The 14,787-nt window shown below is 44.9% G+C and overlaps 1 protein-coding gene across 1 annotated transcript; it reads left to right on the top strand.

Annotated features, from left to right (window-relative positions):
- The first annotated feature begins 1,619 nt into the window (after positions 1 to 1,619).
- Positions 1,620 to 13,890, top strand: LOC140844690 (uncharacterized). The gene is given in 3 exon segments (XM_073217719.1): positions 1,620 to 2,665; positions 12,091 to 12,392; positions 13,586 to 13,890. Coding segments are annotated over 3 exon segments (1,653 nt in total).
- Positions 13,891 to 14,787: the final 897 nt, after the last annotated feature.

Here is a 14,787-nt window from a genome sequence, read left to right as displayed (position 1 = left end):
CTCTACTCCCTCTACTCCTCTATCTTCATATCTCGCCTCAGTGACTTTCGAACCCAGGCTAAAAAGCTTGGTTTTCCTGTCAAAAAGGGTAAACTTTCTATCTTTTGCAGGAACGAATGGCCTAAGTTCGGAGTCGGGTGGCCTGAGGAGGGCACTTTGACCTCCCCACCATTTTCAGAGTCAAGGACCTTGTATATAGTCGTCCTGGGCACCCCGACCATGTTCCTTACATCACCATTTGGCAGACTGTAGTGGAAAGTTGACCTAAATGGCTGTCTCCCCTTCTTCTGCCTTTAAAGGCAACCCTCGTGGCCACTGCTTCCTCAAAAGCTCCATGCTCCTCTAAGGCACCCCACAAGTCGAATCCAAATCCCTTGGTTCCTTCAGCCCCATCTCTTTATCCTGTCCTCCCCCCATCAGACCACCCTTTGGAAGATCTATCCTTTCCCTATCCGCCATCATATGAATCCGCTCCTCTTCCCAATCCTCCTGAACCTTCACCTATGGAAGAGGAACCTGACCCAGAGGACCCACCTATGTTGATTAGTCCTCCCCATACTCGCTCTCGAGACCGATGAGCTCCCGAGAACACCCTAGGCACAGTGGCCCTACCTTTGCGGGCAGCGGGCCCACCAGGCCCCGATGGCCAACAGTTCTTAGTTCATTGGCCTTTCTCTACCAGTGACTTGTATAATTGGAAAATGCAGAACCCCCCTTCTCTGAGAAACCCAGTAAATTTATAGATTTGTTAGATTCAGTTCTTTTTACCCACCAGCCCACCTGGGATAACTGCCATCAGCTTTTACAGGTTCTCTTCACCACTGAAGAAAGAGAGTCCTGACTGAAGCCCAGAAACTAGTCCCAGGGGTTGATGGGAAACCAACCACGGATTTAGATATTATAAACATCAGATTCCCCTCAAGTACACCCAGCTGGGACTTCAATACAGACAAAGGTAAGGAGAGGCTCACTGTCTACAGCCAGATTCTGATGGGGGGGTCTCCAGACGGTGGCACACCATCCCACTAATTTGTCTAAAGTAAGTCAGGTGAAACAGGAGCCCACAGAATCTCCTGAAGCTTTCCTTGAGAGACTGCTGGAAGCCTACAGGACCTACACTCCCCTGGACCCAGAAGCTGCTGAAAACCGGTCTGCGGTAATCAATCTGGGGCCTTTGTCAATCAATCGGCCCCAGACATCAGATGGAAGTTACAAAGATTAGAAGGTTTTGAGGGAAAAAGGCTAGCTGAACTTTTGGCAGCTAAGTGATCAATAACCAAGACACCCCAGAAGAGTGACTGACCTGCAGGTTGGCTAAGATTTTGTTGGTTAATTCTTTAGAAGGTCCTGCCCAGAACCAAGAATTAAAAAGGCTGACTGAACAATGGGGCCCTCGAGATTCCAAAACCTCCCCCAAGGGCTAGAACCCGCTGCAAAAAGACCAGTGTGCCTACTGCAAAGGGAGAGGCCACTGGAAAAATGAGTGCCCCAAGAGAGAAGCCAGGGAACAATCCAAGTTCCTCCAGATGGAAGGCTTAGATAACTGAGGGGGACGGGATACGGTCCCCCTCCCCGAGCCTTGGGTAACCCTGAACGTGGAGAGGAAACCAGTGACTTTTATGGTCAACACTGGAGCAGAGCATTCAATTCTTAAGAACCTCATGGGGCCCCTTTCTCCCAAACAGTCCTGGGTACAAGGAGCCACAGGATCTAACCTATATTCATGGACTACCCGAAGATCCATAGACCTAAAATTGGGATGGGTATCCCACTCATTCATGGTTATCCCTGAGTGCCCCTACCCACTTCTGGGGAGAGATTTGCTGTCCAAGGTGGGAGCACACATCCACTTTGAGGGTGACTCGGTTTTCGTAAATGACCAGAACGGAGCCCCTGTCAGCATTCTTACCTTATTGCTTAATGATGAACATAGACTTTACCCTAACCCGAGAAGAGAAAAAGACAACTATGAACTCCTCCATAAGTGACTAAAAGAGATCCCGGAAGTATGGGCCGAGATGGGAGGCATTGGATGGGCAAAGCATCGGGCACCGATAGTGGTCCAACTAAAGGCCACTGCCATTCCTGTCCATGTGCGGCAGTACCCAATCCCCCAAGAAGCAAAGCTGAGCATTGCCCTTCATATCTGATGCCTGCAACAGGTGGGAATTCTAGTCCCATGCCAGTTGCCTTGGAACACCCCTCTACTTCCTATTAAGAAACCAGGGACAAATGACTTATGTCCAGTACAGGACTTGTGAGAAATTAATAAATGGGTGGAGGACATCCACCCCACAGTCCCCAACCCTTACACCCTTTTGAGCTCTCTGCCACCTGACAGGGTCGTATACACCATCCTAGACCTAAAGGACACTTTCTTCAGCTTACCACTAGCCCTCTCGAGTCAACCGCTGTTTGCTTTTAAATGGAGAGACCCGGAGGATGTATTGAATGGTCAACTGACGTGGACCAGGTTGTCTCAGGGATTCAAGAACTCACCGACCATCTTCGACGAGGCCCTCCATGAAGATCTGAGTGAGTACCAGCGTTTCCACCCAGAGGTGAGCCTGCTTCAATATGTAGATGATTTACTCATAGCTGCCCGGACAGAAATAGAATGTCAGGCAGCCACTAAAGATTTACTTATGACACTGGGAAAACAAGGGTACCAAGCATCTACTAAAAAAATTCAACTCTGGGGGGAGGAGCCAAGATGGCGGAGTGAGTAGAGCAGTGGAAATCTCCTCCCAAAAACACATAGAGCTATGAAAATATAACAAAGAAAAATCTTCCTAAAATAGAGACCACAGGACACAGGACAACATCCAGACCACATCCACACCTGCAAGAACCCAGCGCCTTGTGAAGGGGGTAAGATACAAGCCCCAGCCCGGCGGGACCTGAGCGCCCCTCCCCCCGGCTCCCGGCGGGTGGAGAGAAACCGGAGCAGTTTTTTTTTTTGGCGAGCGCTTTTTGGAAGCCTTAGAGGGACGGGCCCCCGTTGCTGGGGAGGCAGGGTGGCGGGACCGGTGAGGAGGTGCCTGGGAACGGCGCCGGAGGACAAAGAATATCCCGCGTTTCTCCCTGCGAGACCTGGGGGCGGGTGCCTGAGACCAGTGCCTGAGGACGGAGGAGGTCGCGCGTTTTTCCCCTTTTTTTTTTTTTCTCTTTTTGGCAAGCGCTTTTTGGAAGCCTTGAAGGGACGGGGACCCCAGTGCTAGGGAGGCACGGTGGCGGGACTGGTGAGCGGGTGGCTGGGACCGGCGCCTGAGGACAAAGAATATCCCCCATTTTTCCCTGCGGGACCGGTGGGCGGGTGCCTGAGACCGGCACTTGAGGACAGAGGAAATCGCGCGTTTTTCCCTTTTTTTTTTTCTCTTTTCTGCGAGTGCTTTTTGGAAGCCTAAAAGGGACAGGGACCCCGGTGCTAGGGAGGCAGGGCGGCGGGACTGGTGAGCGGGTGCCTGGGACCGGCACCTGAGGACAAAGAATATCCCGCATTTTTCCCTGTGGGACCGGTGGGTGGGTGCCTGAGACCAGCACCTGAGGACGGAAGAAATCGCGCGTTTTTCCCCTTTTTTTTCTCTCTTTTTGCCAAGTGCTTTTTGGAAGCCTTGAAGGGACAGGGACCCCGGTGCTAGGGAGGCAGGGCGGCGGGACTGGTGAGCGGGTGCGTGGGACCAGTGCCTGAGGACCAAGAATATTGAGCGTTCCTTCCCTGCGGGACCGGTGGGTGGGTGCTTTTTGGAAGCCTTGAAAGGACAGGGACCCTGGTGCTAGGGAGACAGGGCAGCAGGACCAGTGCGCGGGTGCCTGGGACCGGCACCTGAGGAAAAAAAAAAAAAATCGCGTGTTTTTTCTTTTTTTTTTTCCTTTCTGTTCCCTCTCTCATTGTTGCTGTTGTTGTTTTGGTTTGGAGAGTGCTTTTTGGAAATCTTAAAGGGGCAGGACAGGTCACTTAGACCAGAAGCAGGGAATCTGGGGATCTCTGGGCACTCTAACCCCCTGGGCAGCAGGGAACACAGAGGCCCCTTACGGAGATAAATAGTCTCCTGGCTGCTCCCCCTCTAACGGGGCTCCACCATTTTGGAGGAACAGCCCCAGCCAGGCCAAGCCCACAGCAACAGTGGAGATAAACCCCAAAGCAACTGGGCAGGAAGCAGAAGCCCTGTCTGCGCACAGCTGCCCAGCACAAGCCACTAGAGGTCGCTATTCTCCCAGGAAAAGGCTACAAACCAACAAGAAGGGAAGCTCTTCCAGCGGTCACTTGTACCAGCTCTGCAGACTATCTCTATCACCATGAAAAGGCAAAACTACAGGCAGACAAAGATCACAGAGACAACACCTGAGAAGGAGACAGACCTAACTAGTCCTCCTGAAAAAGAATTCAAAATAAAAATCATGAACATGCTGACAGAGATGCAGAAAAAAATGCAAGAGCAATGGGATGAGATGCAGAGAAAAATGCAAGAGCAGTGGGATGAGATGCAGAGAAAAATGCAAGAGCAGTGGGATGAAGTCCGGAAGGAGATCACAGATGTCAGGAAAGAGATCACAGAAGTGAAACAATCCCTGGAAGGATTTATAAGCAGAATGGATAAGATGCAAGAGGCCATTGAAGGAATAGAAGCCAGAGAACAGGAACGTATAGAAGCTGACATAGAGAGAGATAAAAGGATCTCCAGGAATGAAACAACACTAAGAGAAATATGTGACCAATACAAAAGGAAAAACATTCGTATTATAGGGATACCAGAAGAGGAAGAAAGAGGAAAAGGGATAGAAAGTGTCTTTGAAGAAATAATTGCTGAAAACTTCCCCAAACTGGGGGAGGAAATAATCGAACAGACCATGGAATTATACAGAACCCCCAACAGAAAGGATCCAAGGAGGACAACACCAAGACACATAATAATTAAAATGGCAAGGATCAAGGACAAGGAAAGAGTTTTAAAGGCAGCTAGAGAGAAAAAGGTCACCTATAAAGGAAAACCAATCAGGCTAACATCAGACTTCTCAACAGAAACCCTACAGGCCAGAAGAGAATGGCATGATATACTTAATGCAATGAAACAGAAGGGCCTTGAACCAAGGATACTGTATCCAGCACGACTATCATTTAAATATGATGGTGGGATCAAACAATTCCCAGACAAGCAAAAGCTGAGGGAATTTGCTTCCCACAAACCACCTCTACAGGGCATCCTACAGGGACTGCTCTAGATGGGAGCACCCCTAAAAAGAGCACAGAACAAAACACACAACATATGAAGAAGGGAGGAGGAGGAATAAGAAGGGAGAGAAGAAAAGACTCTCCAGACAGTGTATATAACAGCTCAATAAGCGAGCTAAGTTAGGCAGTAAGATACTAAAGAAGCTAACCTTGAACCTTTGGTAACCACGAATCTAAAGCCTGCAATGGCAATAAGTACATATCTTTCAATAGTCACCCTAAATGTAAATGGACTTAATGCACCAATCAAAAGACATAGAGTAATAGAATGGATAAAAAAGCAAGACCCATCTATATGCTGCTTACAAGAAACTCACCTTAAACCCAAAGATAAGCATAGACTAAAAGTCAAGGGATGGAAAAACATATTTCAGGCAAACAACAGTGAGAAGAAAGCAGGGGTTGCAGTACTAATATCAGACAAAATAGACTTCAAAACAAAGAAAGTAACAAGAGATAAAGAAGGCCACTACATAATGATAAAGGGCTTAGTCCAACAAGAGGATATAACCATTCTAAATATATATGCACCCAATACAGGAGCACCAGCATATGTGAAGCAAATACTAACAGAACTAAAGAGGGAAATAGACTGCAATGCATTCATTGTAGGAGACTTCAACACACCACTCACCCCAAAGGATAGATCCACCGGGCAGAAAATAAGTAAAGACACACAGGCACTGAACAACACACTAGAACAGATGGACCTAATAGACATCTATAGAACTTTACATCCAAAAGCAACAGGATATACATTCTTCTCAAGTGCACATGGAACATTCTCCAGAATAGACCACATACTAGCTCACAAAAAGAGCCTCAGTAAATTCCACAATATTGAAATTCTACCAACCAATTTTTCAGACCACAAAGGTATGAAAGTAGAAATAAATTCTACAAAGAAAACAAAAAGGCTCACAAACACATGGAGGCTTAACAACATGCTACTAAATAATCAATGGATCAATGAACAAATCAAAATAGAGATCAAGGAATATATAGAAACAAATGACAACAACAACACTAAGCCCCAACTTCTGTGGGATGCAGCGAAAGCAGTCTTAAGAGGAAAGTATATAGCAATCCAGGCACACTTGAAGAAGGAAGAACAATCCCAAATGAATAGTCTAACATCACAATTATTAAAACTGGAAAAAGAAGAACAAATGAGGCCTAAAGTCAGCAGAAGGAGGGACATAATAAAGATCAGAGAAGAAATAAACAAAATTGAGAAGAATAAAACAATAGCAAAAATCAACGAAACCAAGAGCTGGTTCTTTGAGAAAATAAACAAAATAGATAAGCCTCTAGCCCAACTTATTAAGAGAAAAAGAGAGTCAACACAAATCAACATAATCAGAAATGAGAATGGAAAAATCACGACAGACTCCACAGAAATACAAAGAATTATTAAAGACTACTATGAAAACCTATATGCCAACAAGCTGGAAAACCTAGAAGAAATGGACAACTTCCTAGAAAAATACAACCTCCCAAGACTGACCAAGGAAGAAACACAAAAGTTAAACAAACCAATTACAAGCAAAGAAATTGAAACAGTAATCAAAAAACTACCCAAGAACAAAACCCCGGGGCCGGACGGATTTACCTCGGAATTTTATCAGACACACAGAGAAGACATAATACCCATTCTCCTTAAAGTGTTCCACAAAATAGAAGAAGAGGGAATACTCCCAAACTCATTCTATGAAGCCAACATCACCCTAATACCAAAACCAGGCAAAGACCCCACCAAAAAAGAAAATTACAGACCAATATCCCTGATGAACGTAGATGCAAAAATACTCAATAAAATATTAGCAAACAGAATTCAACAGTATATCAAAAGGATCATACACCATGACCAAGTGGGGTTCATCCCAGGGATGCAAGGATGGTACAACATTCGAAAATCCATCAACATCATCCACCACATCAACAAAAAGAAAGACAAAAACCACATGATCATCTCCATAGATGCTGAAAAAGCATTTGACAAAATTCAACATCCATTCATGATAAAAACTCTCAGCAAAATGGGAATAGAGGGCAAGTACCTCAACATAATAAAGGCCATATATGATAAACCCACAGCCAGCATTATACTGAACAGCGAGAAGCTGAAAGCATTTCCACTGAGATCGGGAACCAGACAGGGATGCCCACTCTCCCCACTGTTATTTAACATAGTACTGGAGGTCCTAGCCACGGCAATCAGACAAAACAAAGAAATACAAGGAATCCAGATTGGTAAAGAAGAAGTTAAACTGTCACTATTTGCAGATGATATGATACTGTACATAAAAAACCCTAAAGACTCCACTCCAAAACTACTAGAACTGATATCGGAATACAGCAAAGTTGCAGGATACAAAATCAACACACAGAAATCTGTAGCTTTCCTATACACTAACAACGAATCAATAGAAAGAGAAATCAGGAAAACAATTCCATTCACCATTGCATCAAAAAGAATAAAATACCTAGGAATAAACCTAACCAAGGAAGTGAAAGACTTATACTCTGAAAACTACAAGTCACTCTTAAGAGAAATTAAAGGGGACACTAATAAATGGAAACTCATCCCATGCTCATGGCTAGGAAGAATTAATATCGTCAAAATGGCCATCCTGCCGAAAGCAATATACAAATTTGATGCAATCCCTCTCAAATTACCAGCAACATTCTTCAATGAATTGGAACAAATAATTCAAAAATTCATATGGAAACACCAAAGACCCCGAATAGCCAAAGCAATCCTGAAAAAGAAGAATAAAGTAGGGGGGATCTCACTCCCCAACTTCAAGCTCTACTACAAAGCCATAGTAATCAAGACAATTTGGTACTGGCACAAGAACAGAGCCACAGACCAGTGGAACAGATTAGAGACCCCAGAAATTAACCCAAACATATATGGTCAATTAATATTTGATAAAGGAGCCATGGACATACAATGGCAAAATGACAGTCTCTTCAACAGATGGTGCTGGCAAAACTGGACAGCTACATGTAGGAGAATGAAACTGGACCATTGTCTAACCCCATATACAAAGGTAAACTCAAAATGGATCAAAGACCTGAATGTAAGTCATGAAACCATTAAACTCTTGGAAAAAAACATAGGCAAAAACCTCTTAGACATAAACATGAGTGATCTCTTCTTGAACATATCTCCCCGGGCAAGGAAAACAACAGCAAAAATGAGCAAGTGGGACTACATTAAGCTGAAAAGCTTCTGTACAGCGAAAGACACCATCAATAGAACAAAAAGGAACCCTACAGTATGGGAGAATATATTTGAAAATGACAGATCTGATAAAGGCTTGACGTCCAGAATATATAAAGAGCTCACACGCCTCAACAAACAAAAAACAAATAACCCAATTAAAAAATGGGCAGAGGAACTGAACAGACAGTTCTCCAAAGAAGAAATACAGATGGCCAAGAGACACATGAAAAGATGCTCCACATCGCTAATTATCAGAGAAATGCAAATTAAAACTACAATGAGGTATCACCTCACACCAGTAAGGATAGCTGCCATCCAAAAGACAAAGAACAACAAATGTTGGCGAGGCTGTGGAGAAAGGGGAACCCTCCTACACTGCTGGTGGGAATGTAAATTAGTTCAACCATTGTGGAAAGCAGTATGGAGGTGCATCAAAATGCTCAAAACAGACCTACCATTTGACCCAGGAATTCCACTCCTAGGAATTTACCCTAAGAACGCAGCAATCAAGTTTGAGAAAGACAGATGCACTCCTATGTTTATCGCAGCACTATTTACAATAGCCAAGAATTGGAAGCAACCTAAATGTCCATCTGTAGATGAATGGATAAAGAAGATGTGGTACATATACACAATGGAATACTACTCAGCCATAAGAAGTGGAAAAATCCAACCATTTGCAGCAACATGGATGGAGCTGGAGAGTATTATGCTCAGTGAAATAAGCCAAGCGGAGAAAGAGAAATACCAAATGATTTCACTCATCTGAGGAGTATAGGAACAAAGGAAAAACTGAAGGAACAAAACAGCAGCAGAATTACAGAACCCAAAAATGGACTAACAGGTACCAAAGGGAAAGGAACTGGGGAGGATGGGTGGGCAGGGAGGGATAAGGGGGGGGAAGAAGAAGGGGGGTATTAAGATTAGCATGCATGGGGGGGAGGGAGAAAGGGGAGGGTGGGCTGCACAACACAGAGAGGACAAGTAGTGACTCTACAACATTTTGCTAAGCTGATGGACAGTAACCGTAATGTGGTTGTTAGGGGGGACCTGATATAGGGGAGAGCATAGTAAACATAGTATTCTTCAGGTAAGTGTAGATTAAAAATTTAAAAAAAAAAAAAAGAAAGAAAGAAAGAAAAGGGGGATTACTCCTTAACAGGATAAAACTATTGGTAAATCAAAGATCAACGCATGCTTTAAATATCCTTAATGTTGATCACTTAAAGGGTGTCAGATGATCAGCTATGGAGGTACTCTTTTCTGATAATATTCCTTTCTCTTAATTAAAAAAAAAAAAAAAAAGCAGTTACTGTGTGCTGACCTCCAATGAGTTCTGCACAGTGGTATAGAGGGCATGTCAAAGTGTGGGCAAAGGGTCTGTTTGTTTCTACGCAGAAGATCAAGGCCTAGCTTGGATACCCAGAAAATGAACTAAGATACGATATGAGGAGGAGCTTCCGGCATCAGCACTCTCTGGAGGACTCGTGCCGGGGGATGATCATCAAAAAGCCTCCACAGGGATCCGGACGATGCTGCGGTTGTGGCTGCATCCAGCCCACCATCTCCTGGACTTGCCATAAGAAGGAGGAGGGAGATGTCTAGGCTGGCATGTGCATACAGTGAGACAACGAATTTGACTGGATCTGTACTGTTGGAACTCAACCAGGAGTTGGGAGGGGTGCAAGTTGTAGCACCCCAAAATCTCATGACTATAGACTATCTATGGTTAAAAGAACATATGGGATGTGAACAGATCCCAGAAATGGGCTGCTTTAATTTGTCTGATGGTTCAAGTACAGTTGGAAAATATCCATCATATCATAGATAAATCTTCACAAATGCCTAGGGTGCCTAAATGGTTTTCTTGGCTTCACTGGAGATGGCTGGTAATTATAGATTTGCTTTGTTTATGTCACCGTATTCCTATTATGTCAATATGTGTGTGCAAATTAGTTAGTAGTTTAAAACCTATACATACTTAAGGTACTCTACAAGAAGATATGTCAAAGAAATAATCAATCCTCCCAAGTTTCCTTCATATGCTACATCTATAGCTTTTCTTCTTCCTTCCTAATTACAAACTTTAAATAGAATTCGTGCCTCATATCGAATTTACCGAGTATCATAATTCCTCCAGGTGGTAAAGATACCTCGAGACAAGTGCTGGGCATAGAAGCCACAGGGCATAAATCTGCAAAGAAGTAAAAAGCTAACCTTTGCAAACAATATGGCTTCTCTCTCACTTACCAACTTTACATTTCCCTGTATGGCCCCGGAAGATGACTGGTTAGCCAGAGACGGGTAAGATTCCTCAAGGGAGGAACAACCTAAGACAGGCACAGTCGCAGGGGGGCCATCAGGTGAGAATTTGGGGATCAACAGAGGTGAGGCTCAGAACCTCACCCCCCCTGCTTTGAGAGAAATCTTCTGCATCCGTGGATGTCTTGCTGCCCTTGTCTAGCCTGGATTAATACTTAGTCCATAGGCACACACCTGATCATCTGATCATCTACATTTGCCTTCTTACAGCACTAAACTATGTTTTCTACCTTTATCTTGCATCTACCTACCACTTCAGCATTTTATTAAAAATAAAAATAATAATAATAATAGGAGAAATGTGGGATCAACATATAAATCAAGTACAAAAATCAAATGAATATTCATATTTGACCTGATGGTTTATAGGTCATATTGCATGATCAAAACCGAAAGTTTCTGTGATGACTGCCCTTGTACTGTTCACCATGTAAGAATTTGTTCACTCTGTAAGAATTCGTTCACCATGTAAGAACTTGTTCGTTATGCTTCAGAAGATTGGAGACTGACGAGAATTAGGCTTGAGATGGATTAATGATTGTACATTGAGCATTGACCCCCCTATACTGAATTTTATTGTTGTTAACAACCATTTGATCAATAAATATGAGAGATGCCCTCTCAAAAAAAAAAAAAAAAAAAAAAAAAAAAAAAAATTCAACTCTGTTTAGAAGAAGTCACCTACTTGGGATATAAACTCGTGGGGGGACGCCGATGGCTATCCCAGGCCAGAAAAGAGACTATTTTCCAGATACCAAGGCCAGACTGTAGATGGGCTGTCAGGGAGTTCTTGGGGACAGCAGGGTTCTGCCACCTCTGGATTCCTGGCTTTCTGAACTAGCTAAGCCCTTATATGAAGCCACCTGAGTACAGGAACCCACCTTTGCGTGGATGCCTGAGATGGAAGAAGCTTTTGTCAAAATCAGAGAGGCTCTCCTGTAGGCCCCAGCCCTATCCCTTCCAGATGTCTCCAAGCCCTTCCACCTGTATGTAGACGAATGGAGGGAAGTGGCAAAAAGAGTTCTCACCCAGAAGCTGGGCCCCTGGGTGAGACCAGTGGCTTATCAAAGAAATTAGACCCAGTGGCCAGCGGAAGGCCACCATGTCTCTGCATCATAGCCATCACTGCACTTCTTGTTAAAGATGCAGACAAGTTGACACTGGGCCAGACTCTTGTGGTCACGACACCCCACGCCATCTAGGGAGTTTTAAAATGCCCTCCCAACCGATGGCTGTCAAATTCACGTGTCACCCACTATCAAGTTCTGCCCCTTAATCTGCCTCATATCCGCTTTGCTGCTAGCAAAGCATTGAATCCAGCCACCTTGCTACCAGATCCAAATCTAGATTCGTCCTCGCACGAGTGCAAGAAGATCCTCAGCCACCTAAAGGGGACACACCCCAATCTGGGAGATGTTCCCTTGTTGGATCCTGATACTACCTGGTTCACGGATGGAAGCAGCTTCATCAAAAATGGGGTAAGATATGCAGGGGCAGCAGTGACTACAGAGATGGAAGTTGTATGGGCATCCCCCCTACCCTCAGGAACATCAGCTCAGAAAGCAGAACTGATAGCCCTCACCAAAGCTCTTCAATTGGCAAAAGGTAAGCGGCTAAACATATATACTGACAGCAGGTATGCCTTTGCCACAGCTCACATACACGGGCCTATTTACAGAGAAAGAGGACTATTAACAGCTGAGGGAAAAACTATCAAAAACAAGCAAGAGATCCTAGACTTGCTATAGGCCATTTGGCTTCCCCAGGCGATTGCTATCATACATTGTCCTGGGCACCAAAAAGGTGAAGGGCAAGTGGCCCAAGGAAATAATAAAGCAGACTTGGCAGCCAAGGAAGCCACCGTAGCAGATGCACCCAAGGCCCTGGTAGCAGCCAACCCCCCCCCCCAACAAATGCTATTACTCCCACCTTACCGGAAGTACCAGAGTACACTCAGAAAGATCTGTCTGAGATCCAGAAGTGGGGATCACATTATGCTCATAAAGATGGACAATGATATCGAGACCCAAGAGGGGACTACATTCTACCCTCCTTCCTAGCTGCCCAACTAGTCTCACACATTCATCAGGTCACGCACCTGGGAGAGCGTCAAATGACAGAACTGCTCTGGAGCTCCCATCTCCAGGTCCATGGCCTCCAATTATTAGTCAATCAGGTAGTCTCTCGGTGTAAAGTTTGCCAGTTGGTGAACGTGAAGGGAGGAACAACCGAAAAGGGGGTCTGAGAAAGAGGTACAAGACCTGGAGCCTATTGGGAAGTAGACTTTACAGAGGTCAAACCAGGAAAATATGTTTACAAGTATTTGCTAGTATTTGTAGATACCTTTTCCGATTGGGTAGAAGCCTTTCCAACCAAAAGAGAAACTGCTGTAGTAGTTGCCAAGAAATTCCTGGAAGACATTATTCCAAGGTATGGCCTTCCCGCTTTTATTGGGTCAGACAACAGACCAGCTTTTGTCTCTCAGGTAACACAAGGGCTGAGCCATATATTGGGGACTAATTGGAAGCTACACTGTGCATATCATCCCCAAAGCTCAAGTCAAGTAGAAAGGATGAATCGGACAATTAAGAAGACTTCAACCAAATTAACCCTAGAAACTGGCGGTGACTGGGTGACTCTCCTCCCCTTCATTCTGTTCAAGATCAGGAACACTCCCTACAGACTAGGCATGACCCCGTTTGAAATTCTATTTGGCAGGCCTCCCCCAATTCTTCCCAACTTGCAAGCTGATCTGTTAGCTGAGCAAAAAGATTAAAACTTTCTTTCCTCCCTACAAGCTTTGTTTCAAGTCCAAGAAGCCTTACGTCAGAACTTAGAGGCAGTGTACTACAAGCCTCCCCTGGAGCCCCACAATTTCCAACCTGGAGACTTGGTACTGATCAAAAGACATCAAAAAGAAACCTTAGAGCCGCGTTGGAAAGGACCTCACACAATCATCCTAGCAACTCCCATGGCGACCAAAGTTGACGGAATAGCTGCATGGATCTATCACACTCAGGTCAAGGCCACTCCTAGAGATCAAGAGTCTACATCGACAATTCAAGCCCATCCAACTGACCCTCTGAGAGTAAAAATTACCTGACATGTGGCCGCTTCTAGTTCTCCAGGCTTTAACCCTGGAACCAATGGTGGCAGCAGTGGCCGGAAGTCCCCACTTCCCAAGGAGACTTGAGTGGATCATCATCAAGCCGAGACTGGAGACATTATCAACTCTACAGAACAAGAAGGACACCCTAAGTCATGGTTCCCCAATCTGTACTTCGATGTTTGTAAGTTGTTTGGGACAAACTGGAGCTTAAGAGGGGACCCCAAGTACCCATGTCCAACCCAAGGAATAGGGTGTAGGACCCCAGGGTAATGAGACCTGACACGTCAACACAATTTCTATGTCTGTACCAGACATAGCCAAAGTTAGTCTCAGCAGGCCAAATGTGGGGGCCAAGAACACTTCTTCTGTGCTGTCTGGGGCTGTGAGTCTACGGGAAAGAGATTGGAAACCCTCTGTACAAGGTGATTGGATACAAGTTAGCCAATCTAAGGGGCCTACCTGCTGGAGTAACCTAGACTGTAACCCGATCCACATTCACTTCACCTCCATAAGAAAAACTAAGTGGGAAGAATGGAAATCAGGGAGGATGTGGGGCCTTCGCTTTTATGCAGAGGGAGCAGACCCCAGAGCTCTTTTTACGATTATGCTCTGGGAGGCCCCACTCTTAAATAAACCACCATTCATTTGGGGACCAAACCCAGTGCCTCTCCTCCACTCCCGGAGGAACTTCAGAAATCTACTGAAGGACCTACCTACCCTTTGCCTAGGGCAGATCCAAGGTCAGATTCAAAGCTATGCCACTTAACCTCATCCCTAACCCCGTCTTCCACCTAGAAGAGGCTACTTATCAGGTATTAAATATCTCCAAACCAGAAGTAACCTGATCCTGCTGGCTTTGCCTAGACTCTAGACCCCCCTTTCTATGATAGC

The sequence above is a fragment of the Manis javanica genome, chromosome 11, assembly GCF_040802235.1.
Source record: "Manis javanica isolate MJ-LG chromosome 11, MJ_LKY, whole genome shotgun sequence".
Taxonomy (NCBI): Eukaryota; Metazoa; Chordata; class Mammalia; order Pholidota; family Manidae; genus Manis; species Manis javanica.
The sequence above is the reverse complement of the archived record's forward strand: the minus strand, read 5'-3'. Positions and strand labels throughout refer to the sequence as shown.